We start from the raw sequence: 19,774 nt of genomic DNA on the forward strand, positions 1-19,774 counted from the left end.
GACGGGCAGCCAGGCGGGGAGGACTCTTGGCAAGGCGGCAGCTGGTGGACGGCGGTCCCACATTTAGGTGTGGATAAACCAGGAGGAACAACTGGGAAGCGAGACAGACCCACAACCCGGGGATCCAGCATGGGGAAATGAAGCCTCGAATCTCTGACTGCAGACACCTGTGGGGGTTGAGGCAGCAGCAGGAGAAACTCCCAGCCTCTCAGGGGTGTTCATTGGAGAGACCCACAGGATCCTAGAACATACACAAACCACCCACCCAAGAATCAGCACCAGAAGGGCCCAATTTGCTTGTGGGTAGCGGGGAAAGTGACTGAAAACCAGCAGAGAGTGGAGCAAGCACCATTGCTCCCTATCGGACCCCTCCCCCACGTACAGCGTCACAGTGCAGCCTCATGGGTTGCCCCGCCCTGGCGAACACCTAAGGCTCCGCCCCTAACAGGTGCACCGAAACAAAAAAAATTGGCTGAAATGAAAAAAGAGATCAAAGCTCCAGAAAAAATACAACTGAGCTACAAAGAGATAGCCAACCTATCAGATGCACAGTTCAAAACACTGGTAATCAGGATGCTCACAGAAATGGTTGAGTGTGGTCTCAAAATAGAGGAAGAAGTGAAGCCTATGAAAAGTGAAATAAAGGAAAATTACAGGGAACCAACGGTGAAGGGAAGGAAACCGGGACTCAGATCAATGGTTTGGACCAAAAGGAAGAAATAAACACTCAACCAGTACAGAATGAAGAAACAAGAATGCGGAGAGGCTTAGGAACCTCCAGGACAACTTTAAACGTCCCAACATCCGAATCATAGGGGTGCCAGAAGGAAAAGAGGAAGAGCAAGAAATTGAAAACTTATTTGAAAAAGTAATGAAGGAGAACTTCCCCAATCTGGCAAAGCAAATAGACTTCCGGGAAGTTCAGGAAGCTCAGAGAGTCCCAAAAATATGTAAGGAAGCACACACCAAGGCACATCATTATTACATTACCCAAGATTAATGATAGAGAATCTGAAAAGCAGCAAGAGAAAAAGAGACAGTTACCTACAAAGGAGTCCCCATAAGACTATCCGCTGATTTCTCAAAAGAAACCTTACAGGCAAGAAGGGGCTGGAAAGAAGTATTCAAAGTCATGAAAGGCAAGGACCTACATCCAAGATGACTCTATCCAGCAAAGTTATCATTTAGAATGGAAGGGCAGATAAAGTGCTTCCCAGATAAGATCAAGTTAAAGGAGTTCTTCATCACCAAGCCCTTAGTATATGAAATGTTAAAGGAACTTATTTAAGAAAAAGAAGATAAAAAATATGAACAGCAAAATGACAACAAACTCACAACTATCAACAACCGAACTTAAAAAAACAACAAAAACAAAAACAAAGTAAGTGAACAACTAGGAAGCTAGAACAGGAGCAGAATCATAGAAATGGAGGTCACATGGAGGGTTAGCAGTGGGGGGAGGGGGATAGGGAGAAAGGGGGAAAAGGTACAGGGGATAAGTAGCATAAATGGTAGGTAGAAAATAGACAGAGGGAGGTTAAGAGTAGTATAGGAAATGTAGAAGCCAAAGAACTTATATGCACGACCCATGGACATGAACTAAAGGGGCAGAGGGAATGCAGGTGGGAGGGGGTGTGCAGGGTGGAGGGGAATAAAGGGGGGAAAATGGAACAACTGTAGCAGCATAATCAATAAAATATATTTTAAAAATAAGAGTATACAGATATCACACCCATACATTATACAGTATGTATAGTATATCCATACTCAGTGGAATGCTATGTAGCTGTTAAAATGAATGAGACTTTAAGAAACAATGGACAAGACATATTAAGCCAAAAAGGCAAAGGACAAAACCTTTTCCATTCACAAGGAAAAGGACATCTGTATATACACACGCATACATATGTGTGTACTTACACAGGATGGGATTTTTCTAGAAGGATGTACTTAATAGGGACTTCCCCTGAGGAAAGGGGTTGAAGGTCTGGTGTAGATGATTTACTTTTTATTATAAGCTTTTTGTATTGTTTAAATTCATCACTATGCATACATAGACAGCATTACTTTTTTAATTAAAATGTATAAAAAGTTATACTTTAAAAACACTTTTACCAGTTTTATATCTTAGTGCTCTGCCTTAAGATTATGTTGCCACAGAGGAAAGACCAGTAACGAGCTAGCCGAAGCGCCTCCTGTTATGGGGAACTGGAGTCCCGAGAAGCTCTTTTCCTCCCCAGACTTTGGGAGAAAAGCACCCAACTCTGGGTTTCTTATTCAGCGCTTGCATAGGGGAGAGAATGCTCATGGTGGAATTTAGAGCACGTTGGGACGGAGATGTGTTGGGAACTGCCCGTTTGCAGGATAACAAATCCTAAAATGCTACCCAGCCACCTTCATGTGGGCTCAGCCGGAGACTGTCCCTCCAGCTCTCCACTTTCTTAGGACCCTCCATTGGGCCTCCCTCATTCGGGGTGGGCCCCTGTACTAAAGAATATTCCAGTCAATCATATCTCAGTAAAGCTGAAATTTTTTTAAAAATTAAATAAATAAGCCCTAGCCACGTGGCTTGCTTGGTTAAGAGCGTTGCCCTGTGCACCAAAAGCTCGCGGGTTTGATTCCCAGTCAGGGCGCATGTCTAGGTGGCAGGTTCAATCCTGGAGAGGGCGCATGCAGGAGGCGACCAACCCATGTTTCTCTCTCCTCTCCTCTTCTCTCTCTCTCCCCTTCCTCTCTAAGTATATCCTCGGTGAGGACTAAAAAAGTAATAATAAATAAAAAGATTTCTTAACACAGGAAATTCCTGGTACTGGAGGGATGTTCAACAGATACCTACTGTATAAATATAATCATCATGGAACCTATCACTGGCTCAGGAGGGCTAATTTTTTGGTGATTCTTGTAAAAAGAAAAAGCAAACATAAAAGCTAAGCATAAAAGCAATCAACGGTGATAAGAACCCCCCCCCACACACACACAAAAAAAGGCCATTTCTTGGTAATATAGGACATTTATTTTGGTTACAGAATTAGTATTTGAACACTGATTTGTGATATAACAGACATTCAACCTATTTTATTTTTTAAAAAAATTTAATACCTTCCCCTTTTCTGTCCAGAAAATTCATGCTTTCACAATCAAATTACCCTAAAAGCTGACAGGAGTAAGTTACCCTTCCAACCAATCCACTCTTGCAACCGGAGATGGCCTCCGTTTCCAATCAGGATAAAATCTTGACTTGGAAGGACCATCCTTTTTGGCTCTTCAGTGGTGCTTGACACCGGTTTTATGACAGAAAATTTCCTGTGAGTAAAGCTTATATCTTTATTATGAGAGTGCTTATTTTGATTAAAACTTTAGCATCCTAACATTAACTTGTGACCCAAAAGGCACCGGCATTCATTTCCGAATCATCCGTCACCCCCGGTGGAACACAGCGCCACCTGCCGGTCACTGTGGAGTTACATCCCCTCTAATTTCCAGGTGGTGTTCAATTCCACGTGGGCTCTTAGAGAACCCTACAGTGTCAGAGCCAAGGGGACATCAGAGGCCCTGTTTGGGAGATGGTGGTTTCTCCTCCCCAGGTAACTTAGGGTGGCAGGGGAACAGACCAGCCTGTGGTATGCGTACTGCTTTACAATAAGAAGAATCGCTTGGTGCTCTAATTTGGGGGGTCCTGCTAGTCAAGGAAAGGGACCAGGTCAGGGGAGGGAGTGAGGGCACCCTGAGTTCCTATTTCATCACTTCCCAGGGGCAAAAAGCTGTCCAGAAACAGCTTCCACTCAGTGCTGGGCATGTGTTGACTCCTTTTACAATAGAATTCATTTCCTCAAAGAACGAGAGGCTAAATCTTGTGAAGTAAACATGGGGTTTCTGAGAATTCAGACTATCAAGAAATCCCAAGTCATCAGCATAAAGGTCGTCCCAAAGTAAAGGCAGTAATTCTCCCACTTACCTCTTCCCCCTCACACCCACTCCCCCCAAACAGGCCTTCAAGAGCTTCTAAGTAACCGTGGCTGTCCTGTGGGGTGACCCTGGCCTGGGTGTGGGAGGGGAGCCCCAGACCCACATCCTGAGCCTCTTCCAGAAGTGGAGCAGAAAGATGCGACTTGAGGGTGCTACATGTTTCCTGGAAGAAGCGCCACATGTTCTGACCCAATCTTTTACTTCCTTTTCCTGGAGCAGGGATGGGTTTGTGCCAACTTCGTCCTGCCCTCATCCAGGCCTCTCTCGGCACCACAGCTTGAATCACTGTACTCTGCCCACAAAGCTAAGTGGCCCTCGTGCACACAGGCCAGGTCAAGGGCAGGCACAGTGCACCTGGTCACTCCCAGGAGGCTCACTTCTTGAGGAAAAGTGTGGTATGAGAGAAAGAAGTCAGCTTCAGGGAGCAGCAAGCCTGAAATAGTGCCACAACTCTGCTGTGAGCTGGGCAACCCTGGGGGCCATGCCCTTAATCACCCTGAACCCCAGCTCCTCTTTTTAAGGGAATAAGACATGAATCTCTGCAAACAAGGGTCACTGCGAGGGTCAAGTCAGACTGAGTGGGAGGGTGACTTGAGAACTGTGAGGTACAGTGTAGAGAATGGCCATTTCACTTAGGTGGCTCTCTCGGGCAGCCCGAATCTGAAAAAGAAGACAGACCCTGATGCGTTCAGGGCTGCTGTGGTCGCAGAGAACAGAGGCCGTCCGAGCTGCACGGCGGTCCTGTCCCCACTGAGACACTGTCACACCTGTGAGTCCAGGGGCACGCCTGCTTCTCCCGGTCCCGGACCACAGCTCCTGCTCCGCTGAAAAAGGCACATTCCATACTTCAACGTGTTAATACTGGCTGACTTTAAATTTCAAACAGTTTTAAATATTCAACAAAAGTCCCTGATATTTCATTTCCGGTAAGACTCCTTTGCAAACGCTTGCAAGTGATCCTACCACAAACTCGGGATTCTGGGAGCTTGATACGCCCACCAGAACAATGCCCTACATATATTTGGTGCTCAAAAAAAAAAGTTTAATTCCACAAACGTTTATCAGATGCCTATGTGCTAGGCATTGGGGGCATGGCCGGGGAATGCCCCTCCTTGACCACCCCTCTGCCATGAGGGGACCTGAAGATGGCAGAATGGTATCACTTTCCATGAGGACAATCATGCAAAGCCCTAACAAGACCATGTTGAGAGTAAAATTCTACATTCTGACAGATGTGTGCACACACGTGCGAGCTAGTGCATTCCAACATTATCCTAAAAAAGTCGTTCCTTTTTGTTTGGTTGCTTGTTTGCTCTACCACCAATAAAGGCTCCATTTGGGCGTGCTGTCATGTTTCATTTCGGCCCGGCTGAGTCATTTTTGCTCCCCAGGGTCCAGGGTCTTTTCTGGCGCCGGAGAGCAGTAAGAAATGCCTGTAAGTGGGCAGGCTGTGAGCCTGGGACCGCTCATGTCCCTGCTCCCCCGTCCCCTGGCTGTGTTTCTGAGACACACCCCCCCACACACACCCCCACATACATGCTGTAATTGGCCAACTTCCTCCTCCTGGTCTGGGAATAGCAACTGAGACAAAAAGCAGCTGGCACGAGCAGCTTGGGCTCGCCAACACTATAATTCAGGACAAAACCCTTGTAATTCTCCAAATGGTGGGGTTTTAAATAGGCTGGACTTCAACACCCTGTTTTCTAAAAAAGACAAACACACCATGCCCAAGGCATCGCTCTCCGGACGAACCAAGTGACCAGAGCGGTCCCAGGGACGTATTCCAGTGGATTCAAAACATGAGCCTTCCAAGGCTTCACATTTTAGAAACTACTGGTTCAGGAGAGACCCTCAGGGGAGTCTGTCTGCCCCCTTGAGGGCCTCGTTTTTTAGGTATCTTGAATCCTAAGGAAATAATTAAAATGTGGTCTCTCTGTGGGAATTTCCACCCACTAACAAGTGATGGCTACCCCATGCCAGCCGCAGACCTCAGAGTGGTCTCTGCCTATGAGCAGGGTGTGGGCGGCTGTGAGGAGATGGGGGAGACAGACATGGCGGGAGAGAGGGGCCCAAGTTTGCATAGTTCCTTTACAAGGCTTCAGGTGCTGTGGTCCCCACTCAGGAAAGGACCCAGGAATCAGGAGCAGGGGGCTGGGGGGGTGCGGTCAGAAGGGCCCCCTATGAGCATCTCAGGCCTTCCACTTCCACGGACCTGCTGCCCTGGGTCATCCAGAAGCAGGCATGTTACATGTCTTTTCCCTCTGCGGCTCCACCCCAGGGAGAGGACATCATAAACTGCAGGCACAGGACGCACCAAGGAGCAAGAACGTCCTCCATAGCAAGCTTCTTTATATGCTCCCCGGGGGGGGGGGAAGTGGCCCAGGGCTGTGTTGGGGCAGATTTGTGGGCGAGTGCCTGGTGACGCTGGGAGCGGGGCGCACTGTGTTTCCTAAACATGGCAGTTTGGGACGCCTCAACCAGGGCGTCCCCGGTCCAACCTCTAGAGAGGAGGCAGTGGGGGCACCCTAGAGTTTCAATTTCCCCTCCTTGACTAGTTTGTCATTGAGCTGGCAGAGCTGGGCCAGGAAACCATCGTTGGGGCCAATCTCACGGTTCTGCCTCACGATGCTCAGGGCAGACTTGACGTCCATCTTCTGCCGCATCATGAGGTACGCGATAACTAGAGTTGGGGAGCGGCTGTAACCTTCACGGCAGTGGACAAGCACACGGCCTGTAAGAAACGGGGTGACACGATGAGCTGGAGCCTCCAATCGCACTGTGACTCCAGTCCAAACTCTCCCAGCAAATGCAAACAACAGGTAAAATGCAAGGCCATCCTGTACCCTCCAGAGTGGCTAAAATGAGAAAGGCGGAAAAGGCGAAGCTCCAGTGAGGGTGTGGAGCAGCCAGGACTTGGACGTGTGGCTGGGGAGGGGCCACAAGTTGGCACACTCCTTTGGGTAACTGAAGCGGTATCTACTCAAGCTAAACCCCTGTGGCCCAGCAATGCCATCCCGACCCACGCCCCGCAGGAATGCACACCCGTGTTCTCTGAAGGACATGCCTCAGAATGTTCCTGGGCAGCGCCATTCATAACAGCCCCGATGTGGAGGCTCCAGAGGCTCCTCACCGGCAGAATAGGGACATACTAAGAGTGTACACTCTACAAGTTATCAGCAGCGACGTGGATGAAACATGTCAGTAGGAAGTACGCGATTCCACAGAGTAGGAGAGCAGGCAAACTGTGTCTGTGCTACCAGGAGTATGGAGAGCGATGAAGAGTTGGGAGCAGAGGGATTTGAGACTGGGCTTTCTGGGGTGCTGGTCATGTTTTATTTCTTAATCTGGGGGCTAGTACATGGGTGTGTGCAGTGCACTCATTTACACACTTGTGATATGGCCACGTATCTATATGAATCTTGTATTTCAACCTAAAGCAAAACATGGAAACAACCCAAATGCCAGGTGAATGGATAAATAAAATGTGGTACAACCAGATGACTAAGTACTACTCAGCATTAAAAAGGCTGAATTATTGATACTTGGAACAATATGGATGGCATGCAAAATAACTATGCTGAGTGAAGAAGGCCAGACCAAAAACGTGTGCATACCGTGTAATTCCAGTTATATAAAACTCTACTGACGTACTGGTGTCTGGTGACAGAAAGCAGATCAGTGGTAGCTTAGAATTGGAACGGAGAGAGGGCAGAAGGGAGAGGTCACAAAGGGACAGAGGAAAATTTGGGGAGTGATGGATACGCTCACTCTTAGTTATGGCCACGATTTCACAAGTGCATACATGTGTCAAAACTTGGCAGATTGTACTATGTGTGGTTTATTAAATGTCAGTTATATATCAACGAAGCAGTTAAAAAATAAAAGGAACATAAATGTCAAACACAAAAACAAACCAAGACAAAAAAATCAAACACACAAATACCTTCTCGTGGCTCCCCAAATGGCCCATGAGGCCCTGCAGCATCTGGCCCCCACCAGATGTCACCTCCTCCTCTCCCTCTTCTGTTCCCATCATTCTACCCCTGAAACACAACTTTGTTTTCCCGGCACCTCCCAAAGCAGGAAGGGGAAGTCCTCCACTTTCCTGCCCATTCACTCTCCCGTCAGCGTACCCGAAGTACTCAGTGGGGCTTTCCCTGACCCTGCCCTGGCCACAGGACTCTCTGCAGAGGAGCTGCCTCACCCCCTAGACCACACTCAGCAAACCCAGGGCTCACAGAGCCAGTGGGGAAGGGGAGGGAAGCCCATCCTCCAGGCCCCACCCAAATGCCACCTCCTCTGGGAAGCCTCCCTTGATCACCAGGACTAGAAGTGACTGCTCCCTCCTGAGCACCCCTGGCCATCCCTACAGATCTCCAAAGTGACGGGCCCCTGGCTCCCCTGAGCCCTGCACACTGCGGAAGGCCAATAAATTTCTGTTGATCCACTTCGCCGATCAATCTTAGAAGTACTTATGTTTGGCATTAGAGCCCACAGAATTCATTTTTGTCACTCATTCGGTAATCACCTGAAGTGTCCCTGCTATGTGCCCAAGGCTACATCAGGTGCTGGGGAGACAGACAAGAGACACAGCGGACCCAGCCTCAGGGCAGGCTTCACAGAAGAGAGGACACGAGGACCCAACACTAAAGCTCACACTGGGGTCTGCCAGGGGACAGCTCTGGAGAGGCAGGAGGACCTGTCCAGACTGAGGGCCTAGCCCATGGGGCTAAGGCAGGAGGTCACAAAAAGTCAGGTTGTGTTCCTAGTTGTATGGAAAGAGGAAACAAAGCCAGAGAGCTCTAAGTTCCCTGAATGATGGCCAACCAATATATGAGAGCGGCATCCACCCTGTTACTGGGACCCTCGTTCTCATCTACAGAGGAGCTTGGAACAGCTGGCATGCAGGGCGGTGACACGTATGGGACCATAAAGGACCACAGAAGGGCTGACAGTCAAGTCTGCAGATTCCCCGGGCAATGAAACTTCCCTCCTGGGCCCCGAACATGAGACACCCGGGGTCTGATAAACTGCGCACTGGGAATCATCTCAGCGGAGAGGCTGCTGGCACAAGCAGCATCCGCGTGGCCGAGATGGACTAGTGCAGGGGGACCAGGCCCATCACACCTCCTGGATGGAGGTCACTTCCCCGGGGAGGTTTGGGTGGGGAGGAAGGAAGAGGCTGGAGGCAGTGTGAAGATAAAGGCAGCTGCTGAAAGAGAAACCCTCGGAAAGCAGAAAGCGCAAGTGGCCCAGCCTGCTCGGAGATGTCTGCCCTGCAGCCTTCTAGGATTTCTCTCCAGGATGCCCTGCCCAGCTGCCAGCACCACAGCAGGACTGCTGCAGTCTTACCTTCTGTTTGGGAGCTGCGGGAGGTGTTTCGAACCTGATGGGAGATTTAGCTGTGGGCTGTGGTTCGCTGACCCCCACCCCAGCCTGAGCCAACCGCAGCTGCCCCACTCCTTTGCCAAGCACTCACATCGCCCACCTCCAGCCAGTGAGACGTGAGGGGAACGCCACTGGGGGTTTTGGGGGAGTGTTTTACTTGCTCTTAAAAAAGCGAGAGAAACACAAAGAAGAGATGGCCGCTGCATCTTTTGCTGCATTTTGTCCTATTGGGAGGCAGTAACCAGAACGCTGCAGCCATCTTGGGACCCTCAGGGGCCTGCCCAACACTGAGGGCAGCAGAAGGGAGAGAGGGAAAGCCCCTGGTCTGATGCCACCACTCAGCTGTTGAGTCAACCAGCCTGGAGCTCCTTCACATCAGGGCTCCTTAAATAAATGTTCATTATTGAAGCTCTTTGAGTGGGGGGCGGGCTGGAAATTAACCCTCAGTCAAAGTCAAATCAAACACAAAAACCCCAAAGCTGCCACTGTGTGCCAGGCTTGTACCTCTCATGTAACCTGAGGCCGCTGGACAGGCAGCCAGAGAGAGACTTAAAGCTTTTGGCCATTCACCACAGGAGACAGGAAACAACAGGTTGTCCAAGAAAAAGTCCAGTCACAACCGCCTCCCATGGTTTCCTGGATGGCGGGTCCCTTACCATTCTTTTGAGCCAAGGCCTGGTCGATGAAGTCCGCGGCCCTTTCAAAGTAGGCGCTAAGGTTGAACTCCTGCGTGTCGTTGGCCTTGATGCCCAGGTAGGTGATGCCAGAGTCCTTGTAGAAGTTGGCATTGGTGTTGACGTGCATGAAGGACCTGCCCTCAGCGGCATTCAGGACGTGGGTGATGCCCAGTTTCTGCAGCTTGGGGATGTCTTGAGCCACAGACCTGGACGGGGGACAGCAGCAGGGGATGTGTAACTGGCCAACTGGCAGCCCCAGAGGGAGGAAGGTGGAGAAGATTCTAAGCCTCTTGGCAGAGAGAGAGAGAAGCCCTCCAAGCTCTGGCTGGGGCCAGAGCTTCTCTGCATCTGATGGCCCCTGTTTCCCGCCCCAGCTATATCTGATTACCAGCAGCTGCCCCAAATAGACTGGGCGGGTTGATGCCTGAGCTGTTCCCTCTGCCTAGGATGCCCTTCTCCATGGCCGTGCACCCTCTCACTTTTCACACCCTGTGCAGCATCTGCTGATTTTCTCCATTCCACTTGGCAGCATGCTCCCCACACTGGTGGCGCTATAGAATGCACTCTGGAGCCAGACTGCCTGAGTCTGAACCCAGCCCTGCCACTTACCAGCCAGGCCATGTTGAGGAAGTCACTCAACCTTTCTGTGATTGTGTCCCAGTCTGTCAAACGAGGACAAAAACAGCGCCTGACCCCTGGGATTTGTCAGTGTTAAATGAGCTATTCTACAGACAGAGCCGACACTGAGTTGGTGCTACTATTCTAACCCTGACTGTGTTCACTGCTTCACGTCTGGGCTACAAGCTCGGTGACGGAGCAACCCCATCTGCCTCCGGTCTGTATGCCCAGCACCTGGTGTGGTGCCTGGCACAGAATAAGTGCCAAATGAATATGTGGTAAATCAGTGAAGAAGAATGAAATCAGCACATCCCAGGCAGCCTCCTTCCTTGGATTATAAAGTTCAGCTGTCCCCTCCCATCCCCCAGAGGGAGCCTTCCTGCCACCGTCCCCTAGGCACACTGCTGATGCTGTCTTGGATGAGTAAACACTTTGGGAGCACTGGCCCCGGCAGGACTATGGGGGTTACAAAACATCCGATCTGAATAGTCAAAGGGCTCCTTTATTCCATCTCTCAACAACATCCCAATTCAAACAGCCGTTTGTACGTTACACGACGCCTTGCCCTACATGATCTCGTTAGCCTGAGCTTAAACTCTGGCCTGAGAGGATGGCGGAAGCGTGTGCACTTGTGAATTCACGGGGGCTGCTGAGCTGGGTGGGAGGAGGCCTCCTTTCCCCCAACGCCAACCACACAGCTCCGTCTACCCGCCAACCCTGCCTCTCACGCCCACATCACCGCAAATGCCAAGACCCAGGAAGCGTGGCTCATCCAGGCTCCTCTCCGCCCTGTGAGCCCTGATCAGGAGCCCCGACTTTTTTCAGGGGCTCCTGACGGGTTGGGGAGCACTAGGAACTCAGGCAATCGTCCCTGTGGGCCCTCCGCACAACCCTGGCTAAGTCAAGGTCAAATTTGCTTAGAGGGCAAGAATGTCTTTTCTACAGTGGCCATCAGCACTTGCCTCTCTGGCTACCAGCAGATGTTCACAATCTTAGTTTCCACTTGGGAAATGGTGACAGCTGAATGTGCCAAACTGCCCAAGCGATCAGGGTTGTCAAAGGGTGCCAAGGGCACTTGCTGCTTGGGTGGCTGGAGAGGAGGCTGTCCTCAGAACGTTGCAGTTACTAAGGCCTTTGGCTCGGACCCTGGGACCCTATTTTATCTATCCCTACTCACGACACTGCATGCAATGGTAAAGCACTGGCTCATTTAAGAAAAAAAATAAATGAATAAAATAACTGAAGAGTTGCCACCATTCATCTGCCCCTTCCCTAATACCAATTCAACATTAGTATTCAATTGATTTGCCATTATCATTCTTCCTATGAGGGAACACTGTACACGGCCTGATACGTAGGTACTGAATAGTGAATGAATGATGGAAAGAATGAGACAGTCCCCTATGAGGCTGGGACCTGCCTTTTGGACCCCTTCTGGCTCCTAGATGACCCCCATTTCTGTGGCAGTCTTTGGCAGCGTAAGCATCAGGTCCTAGTCCAGGACCAGGGGACACAGACAAGGCAAGACATCGACCTGTCCTCACCATCTCTCAACCACTTGCTTGGTTGCCACTGTCTCTTCCTGCATAAAACAAGGAGAGTAGTTCTGGCTTTCTAACATGCAGTCCCTGGGCCCGGGTCTGCGGGCACTGTAACGGGGTTCTCTGGGCCTTTATCCAAGTCCAACCTGAGCCCTCCTAAGGCTGTGCAGGCTTGGTAACCTATCCCGTACATTCGGCTGCTATTTCAGCACCTCTCAGAACGGTTAACACTGGTTCTCCTGCTGCGGAGAATTTCTTCCCATAGAAAATTGCCTGACAGAAAATGGGAAAACCAATTGTTAGGAACTCGTAAGTGATAAATAATGCATTTCTTGGTCCGGAGAAGGTGGGAGCCTTTTCTAAGTGATGGTCCAGGTCCTTATGCGGCTTATCATGGGATCGTTCTAGAATTCATGGAAATCGAACCCCATCTGGAAGGCAAGGGAAGGAGAGAGGAAATCCTGGCCCAGCTCTCTGGATGCCCCCCTTATTTGGGGTATTTCGATTCCCAGATCTGAACTTGCCCAGCCCGGAAAAGTTCCCGAATTGTGACGTAAGCCAGTTGCCATGGCAGCGAAGGCAGACATTCCGCGGTGACCTCACTGCAGAACCAGGCAGCTATCACATGACGCGCGGGCCGGGGACCCGCAGGGACACTGGGCCACCTGTTTAGTGAACATGGTAGCCCCGACCCCGCCCAAGGCCGAGTCCCTAGCTGGTTGCGGCCTCAGGGTGGACGTGTGGCTGGCTGAGCAGCCTCCAAGGTTCAATGCACCCCCAGAAGACGCGGGGACCCGGCGAGGACCATCCCCTCCGCCCCTCCGCGCGGGGGTGGGCGGTGACTCCAGCCCCGGTCCAGCCCCCGCCCAGCCCCCGCCCAGCCCCCACTACAGCTAGGGAGGGGCGAACACGCCCCCGGCTCCCAGCAACATGCAAATGCCGACGCCCCCTCCCCAGCTCCGGAGTGAGCGGTACGCCCCGGGGAGGGCCCAACGGAACCGGGGCTCCGGAGCAGCGACTCACGCGTTGCCCACGTAGATCCTGGGGGTGACTTCGTTGCAGGGCTGGCTCGGGAGGCTGTAGCAGCCGCTGCCGTCCGAGAGCAGATCGTTGAGATCCTGCACCGAGAGCTCGTAGGGGCCAGACATGGCGGCGGCCGGGCCCTGCGCGCCGGGGCGGCGGACAGCAAGGGGAGAGCGGTCCGGTCAGCTGGGCGGGGGCTCCCGAGCCCGGCCCCGCCCCTCCCCGCCCCGCCCCGGAGGCGGATCCGCCGTTCGCTCGGAGCGGCGGAGCAGGAAGGCCACGCGCGCTTTACTCCCGGGAAGTACGCGCGCCGTCCGGCGCCGAGCGCACGAGCGTTCAGGAGACCCCTGGGCCTGTTACCAGGGATGGAAATGCCTCCAAGCTGGAAGTTGGGCAGTGAGGCTGGCGTCCTATCCCACCCCTAGATAAGGCCTTTCCTGTATCATTATATACCGGGAAGCGTGGTAACTTCATCGGACCAAGTGCAGGGCACAATAAATGCTCCTATTGACTGGGGTGCACCGAGTGTCGTTTTTGTTTTTTTTCAGACTACGGAGACACCCGGGTTCCGCAAATGAGTTCTGACTCTCCCTGCTGCAGCCCAGCAGCCTTGGCAGGAATCCCGAGCGTGTCAAAAAGAATCTCTGCCCCAGCGCAGGCCCTGTGAATGACGATGTGCATTTTACAGCCCCTCGGAATTTTCAAATTTGAGAAGCCCAACTCTGGGGCACATTTCTTTTGACATTCACTGAGAGTCAGCCTGGTGCTTAAAGGCTTGGGCTCTGGGCAGCCAAGCCTGGCATTCTGATCCTGGGGAATTCTCTGAGCCTGTTTGCTGAAAAAGAAAAAAGGAGGTGGGGCGGGATAATAATACCAGTTCCTAACTCCTCGGGCTGTTTGGAAGATTAAATGGTGACATTTAAGGAAAGAGCCCAGCATTAATAGGGAGCACCCAGCAGGTGTTATTCTCCCAGTGCTACTGTGGAGATGAGTGTCTCCTTCGCAGACCTTCCTGAACAGCCGCCAGCCCGCTATGAGCCGCAGAGTGTCAAAAGGCACAGTCTCTGTCCTCCCCCACTGTCATGAAAAGGGCAGATTCACCCACCCCTCCAAAAAGCCAATGTCGTCCTGGGAATTCAGGAACCCCACACTCTGAGCCCAGCGCGGCCACTAAGTTGGATCCCGAGCTGCTTGGCTGCTGCTCTGGACTTCCGGTTTCCTCACTTGCAAAGTGAAGACGTTGGATCAGGTTATCATTCAGGTCATCATTCACCTCCCCGAAAAGCTTATGGTCTCACACTTTTAGGGGAACCACTGCAGTGGAGACTACTTAGCTTATAGCCCAAGGTATGGCTTTCTTCACCACCTAGCGCCAGCCCCCCACATGCCCCCACACACCGCACCTCTTCCTGCTGGTGCTGGGGGCATCTGCCTTCCAGGCAGGTGAGAATGCTTCTGAGTTCCTCGCCCTTCATCTTGACTTGGGTCTAGGTTAGCTTTCAAAAGAGAAGCCCAAGGACAAGCAGGCACACTCTGCTACTGCTCCTCCTTCCCTGAGACCTATCCCTGATGTCACAACTGGGTAACTATGACAACCCATCCTGGGAACAGCTAAGTACCTCACAGAGGAGCCTAGCTGCCTCATTTCTGAAGTGCGACTAGGAAGAGAAGATGAACAATTCCCTGGATTATCTAGCCTATCCTGTAATCGTCTCTAATCTCAGGCAGACCACAACCTTCAGAAGGAAACTGGACCTTGCCAACTATATATCTCACAAGAATAGGATAGAAATAGGTATGTGGGCAGTTTGGGTTGGACACTGCCGTCGGGGGTCAGGGGAGGCCCACCTTGGAGAAGCTGACGGTAAACTAGACCAGTACATAGCTTTGCGATACTGTGGCCTTATCTGCTGAGCTGGGTCAAGAGGACATTAGCATCGGTGACAAAACTTCTCCCACCAGGGAGTGTGAGGAACCGTTCCAAGCGTGGGAAATGTGGCTCAGCCCCCACTCGGAAAAGCCAGTGGGAAGTGAGGTTGGTGGGAAGGACCCACGTCCATGGATAGGTTCTCCAGTGGGAAATCAGGCCTGCATTGTACATAGGCTGCTATGAGGCTTGCTCTTGCTAAAACTCCCTCACCCTGAATTGAGGCAGCAAATGTTTACTGAGTATCTTTAACTTCCTAAAGTCTGTGCTAAACCACCCAAGTATGGAGTGTGAGCAGTTTCCCCCTTGAGCTGTAACATCCTTGTCTTTGAAGTAATTAGCAGTATTCTGTCCTTTGTTGTCCTTAAAAGGTAATCACCTGTGGTGAACCTGTGCATAGTAAATGAGGACCATCCTCCATGTAATGTGCCCAGAAAAACAATAAAAGCCTGTCCAGGCAGGGGGTCGGCTCTCTCTAGCCCTCTCACCCTCTCTCTTGCCATGCCATCCCTTTCCCTCCACAGGATTTCTGTAGTCCGTGTATATTTGTATACAGCAGCCACAACACCGGATCCTGCAGGCCGGGATCCGCGTCAAGGGAGTTCATTTGATAGAAATGCTTCTTGAAACTCTTCAAAGCCAAAGTAAGCTAGAAAGAGGGTAGGACTTCCGCACGCAGTAGACAAGCTAGTCCTAGTGGGGAAGGTGAGAGAGAAGCTCTTCCACAGGCTTCAGTGGACAATCTCTGTACATTTCACTTTTCTAACCCTTACCATTCTTTTATTTCTTGCTCAAAATTCTTTGAAGACATCAATCTGGGAAATTAAATTCCTGAACGAAGGTCTGAATACAAAATCCTACTGTTCATGAAGCAGGGTTATTGCCTAGAGTGTGAGGTTTTCTGAGGCCGCGAAGGGGACACCGATGAGGTACCATTGCTCTCTTTTCTCCTTCTCCAGTGAAACCTGCCGTTGACACCAAACCTCCAGTGGCGCACACACATCACATTTTGAAACTGAGCAAACTACAGGTATTTGTTCTTGCCGTCTGCAGATGGGCCTTACTGAGTTTCATCTGTGTCCTAAATAGCCACCCAACCAAAAGATTCCTTAGTTCTCCTCCTCCCCATGCACAGCACCCCCAGCTCTGCCCCCAGTCCCCACTGTGGCCCCCAGTCTGCCCTTTCCCACAATCCCGGAAGAGAAGGGTGTTAAACCACGTGTGCGGGAGCACAGTGTAGCCATGATGTCACCCCGGGGGGTGGGGGCGCTTTCTCACCAGGGTGAACAAAAGAGAATCGACAAAATCGAGTATGAAAACAAGCAACTGTGTCAGAAGATCGCCAATGCCCATCGCGGCCCCGCCCAGGTGGATTGCTGGAACGAATATTTTTCCAAAAGGTAGTGTTTTGGGTTTTTTTTCTTCATTTTTTTTTTTTTGGAAAGTCAAAAATGACTTTCCCCTTGTTGGGTTTTAGTGCAAGGTTCTCCTGAGCGGGAGGAAGACTGAAGGGACGTTCTTTTGAGGGACAATCAAAGAGACCATGTTGAGGGGGATGAAAACTACCAAAAAATGGAGAACTTTCCTAGCGTTAAAGAGCTTTTATGTCCTCTAAGAGACTGATTTCAGAGTCCTGTTCAGAGTTTGTCACAGGAAAGCGCTGCGTGCTTTTGTAAAATGGTGGGCATAGCCGAGACTATATAACACAGCATTCTTAAGAATCGGTTCCACAAAGGTTTGCTGAGCTACTATGTGCTCAGCACCGCGAATTCAGGGATCAAATAAGATATGTATTTCCTAACCTCAGAGAACCCAGGTCTGACAGGAGAGACACTCATGTAAAAATGCAATGTGGCCAGGGCTGCAGAAGTGTGTGCAAGGGAGAGAAGGGTGTGTGTGTGTGCACATATGTGTGCACTGGGGAAGAGTCAAGTTGCCTTTCCTGTACCCTCATACATCTGCAGTTGACCTGAAAGCCGAAGGAAGTAAGGTGGAGCAAAACTCCTCCCCAGTCATTGGGATTGACCCGTAGGCAAGACCTTCCCTCATCACAGAAATCAGACGTCCTCAATTCTTGTTTCACATAATTCCTAAAGGGCTTTTTACAAAATGCCACTTTGTATAAGCTGCACCCCAGACCAATGAAGCAGAAGCTTCTAGTACACAGTGGGACTGAGAACCGCTGATGTGAAGCTGCCAGTGATGGCCATGTCCACTGCTGTGCACGTTTCCCAGAGAGCGGTCTGGCTCCGGAGGCCTCGGGGCCCAGCGTGCAGCAGCCTGGGTCTCTGACATCATGACTTGGTCACCCCCGTTCCCAACCAGCAGCAGAATTTTCTTTTTCACCCATCTCAGGGTTTTGTGGTTTTGTGGGGTTTTGTGGGGTTTTTTTTCCAGCTTAAACAGAGAAGCAAGGAACCGGGACCTAGTGAGAATCACCATGGAAAACCAGGGCATTCTGAAGAGGCTCAGCGACCGCAAACCCCACTATGACCGCAGGTTGTCCGAGGCGGACTGGCAGGCACGTGGGGACTCTGGGATATTCCTGTGTGTGCACAGAGTTTGTCTGTGTTCGAGGTAGGGTCAGTCTCAGGAGGGACCCATAAGTGGCTGAGGGCAAGATCATGAGAAATACAATAATCAGGAAAAGAAAAATCACCCAAAGCAAACCCTCCAGGAGCTAAGGACATCCCCTTGGTAGCAAAGCCATTATGCACCGGGTTCAGAAAAATATCCAGCAGCATCTTCCCTCATCCCTCCATCATTCAGGACGGATGCATGTCCAAGCCAAGAGTTTGGAGGGTGTACGATCCAGAACGTGGTTAATATGCCTTATTTAGGAATGACCCTTCAAGAGGGGAAAAAAAGCCACTTGCAGTATTTTTAAAACCTCCATTCCATGGCTCTGACCAGTGAGACTTTCCTAGCCGTGCTAAGAATTTAGAACTTCAACTTTGTGCCAGCACCCTGGCTTTGCCATAAACCTTCCTGATTTTTTTTTCCTTCAAGAATTCAAGACGTTACATCAGAAATACAACAAGGTATCTTCTCTCCCGAGATGAATAGGTATGTCCTACCCAGGCTGCTCTTTACTGTAGAACGTGATGACCACACTTGATACCAACCCTGAGAACCAGATAGACAGTGAAGGGCCCAGTTAAGAGGGGAATTTGCTCTTCTGTAAAATCGATGGGTCATCCATTCAGGGAACTTAGAGGTCTGCCTTTGTTTTCTCTCCCTTTGAGTAGGAAATGACTGTCTTTTGTCACCGGCTTTGAGGCTTTCCATGAGTCGTAAGTGGATACTCGGGCTTTCTAAAGGATAGTTCTGTATAACTGGTGGTCCTCCGTTTCTCTCCCTCTTTTCTCGCTGAATACAAGGTTACTCACCACGGAAAAGATACAAGAGGAGGCCCTAGGATTTTGTAGCTGCTCAGAATCTCAAAACACTCCTAACTGGCCAAATGCTCCATCTTAGGGATGCTACAATAAAGCTTGGAACATGAAATGAGTAAGTTACATTTAAGGTGCCCAACGGCTTTAAGTCCCATCCCAAAATGGGGACAGAATGGGGTTATGAAGTTTTAATGAGAGAAAAAGAGTGAGAGAACTTTTTAAGACATACACCATCCATCACCACCATTCTGGGGGTAAGAAAAGGTGGGGGGAAGATGATCCAGCCTCAAGTTCAGCTCTGTCATAATGGGAAACAGGAGCACACAATGAAGTTCAGGTTCAGATGACACAGAACGAATCCCATCGGTTCCTCTGGGAATTTGTGGAATCGGAGAACGCTTTCATTGCGTGGCTTCTGTGACTGCTCATGCTGGTTCTGAGCCCGACTTATTTTGAAAGACAGAAAATCTTAAATGTTCTCATCACACATAAACTTTTTACTTTAAAATAATTAGATTCACAGGAAGTTGCTGACAAATGTATGGGGCTGGTGGGGGCACCCTTCACTCGACTTCCCCCAATGGCAGTATCTTATGTAGCTACAGAACAGCATCAAACCAGGACACTGGCATCGGTGCGAACTACAGAGCACGTACGACGCCTCGCCAGCTCTACATACTCTCAGTTTGTGTGTATAGGTAGCTCTGTGCAGTTTTATTGTGTGTGCAGCTACAGCCACATTGAAGATCATTAACTGTACCATCATCCAAAGACTTTATTGTAGCAGCCTTCTTAGCCACAGCCACCCTCTCCCTCCCATCCCTCAGCCCTGGCAATCGCAAGTCAGTTTTCTGTCTCTGCCATTATGTTATTTCATGAGAGTTACATCAGTGGGATCATGCAGTATGTGTCCATTCTTTTGAGACGGGCTTTTTTCATTCCGTATAATTTCCTCAAGGTTCATACGGGTTGTGTGTACCAATAGTTCATTCCTTTTTATTGCTGACTAATATTCCGTGGTATGGATGTACCAAAGTTTATTTAACCACTCACACACTGAAGGGCATTGAGTGGTTTTTAGTTTTTTGATTGTTGTGAATAAAGCTGCTACAAACACTTGTGCACAAGTGTCTGCATGAAAAGTTTTTCTCTGGGATAAATGCCCAAGAGTGAAACTGCGGAGTTGTATGTTAAGTTCATTTAAAAGGGAACCACAAAATTATTTTCCAGAGTAGCTAC

At 50.3% G+C, this 19,774-nt stretch overlaps 2 protein-coding genes across 3 annotated transcripts; one reads left to right on the plus strand and one right to left on the minus strand.

Annotated features, from left to right (window-relative positions):
* Positions 1–2,986: 2,986 nt before the first annotated feature.
* On the minus strand, positions 2,987–13,395 carry DUSP3 (dual specificity phosphatase 3). The gene is made up of 3 exons (XM_024553567.3): positions 13,214–13,395; positions 10,011–10,237; positions 2,987–6,697 (listed from the first exon to the last, which is right to left on the minus strand). The coding sequence occupies exons 1-3, from the start codon at positions 13,336–13,338 to the stop codon at positions 6,492–6,494; spliced, it is 558 nt and encodes a 185-aa protein (XP_024409335.1). The 5' UTR covers positions 13,339–13,395; the 3' UTR covers positions 2,987–6,491.
* Positions 13,396–14,856: 1,461 nt separating this feature from the next.
* On the plus strand, positions 14,857–18,642 carry CFAP97D1 (CFAP97 domain containing 1). 2 transcript variants are annotated; one of them, XM_071219145.1, is made up of 6 exons: positions 14,857–15,008; positions 16,100–16,170; positions 16,422–16,540; positions 17,538–17,661; positions 18,150–18,206; positions 18,521–18,642. In XM_071219145.1, exons 1-5 carry the CDS (start codon positions 14,885–14,887, stop codon positions 18,204–18,206), a joined length of 495 nt encoding a protein of 164 aa, XP_071075246.1. In that variant the 5' UTR covers positions 14,857–14,884; the 3' UTR covers positions 18,521–18,642. The 2 variants fall into 2 exon arrangements, with proteins under 2 accessions (XP_071075246.1, XP_024409248.2); XM_024553480.3 differs by lacking the exon at positions 17,538–17,661 and having other exon boundaries at positions 14,885–15,008.
* The last annotated feature ends 1,132 nt before the right edge of the window (positions 18,643–19,774 follow it).

Source organism: Desmodus rotundus, chromosome 9 (assembly GCF_022682495.2).
Source record: "Desmodus rotundus isolate HL8 chromosome 9, HLdesRot8A.1, whole genome shotgun sequence".
NCBI lineage: Eukaryota > Metazoa > Chordata > Mammalia > Chiroptera > Phyllostomidae > Desmodus > Desmodus rotundus.

Bases quoted from the DNA above. Each gene is read 5' to 3' on its own strand.
- CFAP97D1 (XM_071219145.1), top strand. From the start codon at position 14,885: ATGAACAATTCCCTGGATTATCTAGCCTATCCTGTAATCGTCTCTAAT. The intron at 15,009-16,099 runs GTATGTGGGCAG...CTCCTTCTCCAG, and splicing joins CAAGAATAGGATAGAAATAG to TGAAACCTGCCGTTGACACC. The intron at 16,541-17,537 runs GTAGTGTTTTGG...TTTTTTTTCCAG, and splicing joins AACGAATATTTTTCCAAAAG to CTTAAACAGAGAAGCAAGGA.
- DUSP3 (XM_024553567.3), bottom strand. From the start codon at position 13,338: ATGTCTGGCCCCTACGAGCTCTCGGTGCAGGATCTCAACGATCTGCTC. The intron at 10,238-13,213 runs GTGAGTCGCTGC...TCCCCCGTCCAG, and splicing joins AGGATCTACGTGGGCAACGC to GTCTGTGGCTCAAGACATCC. The intron at 6,698-10,010 runs GTAAGGGACCCG...CGTTTCTTACAG, and splicing joins GGCCTTGGCTCAAAAGAATG to GCCGTGTGCTTGTCCACTGC.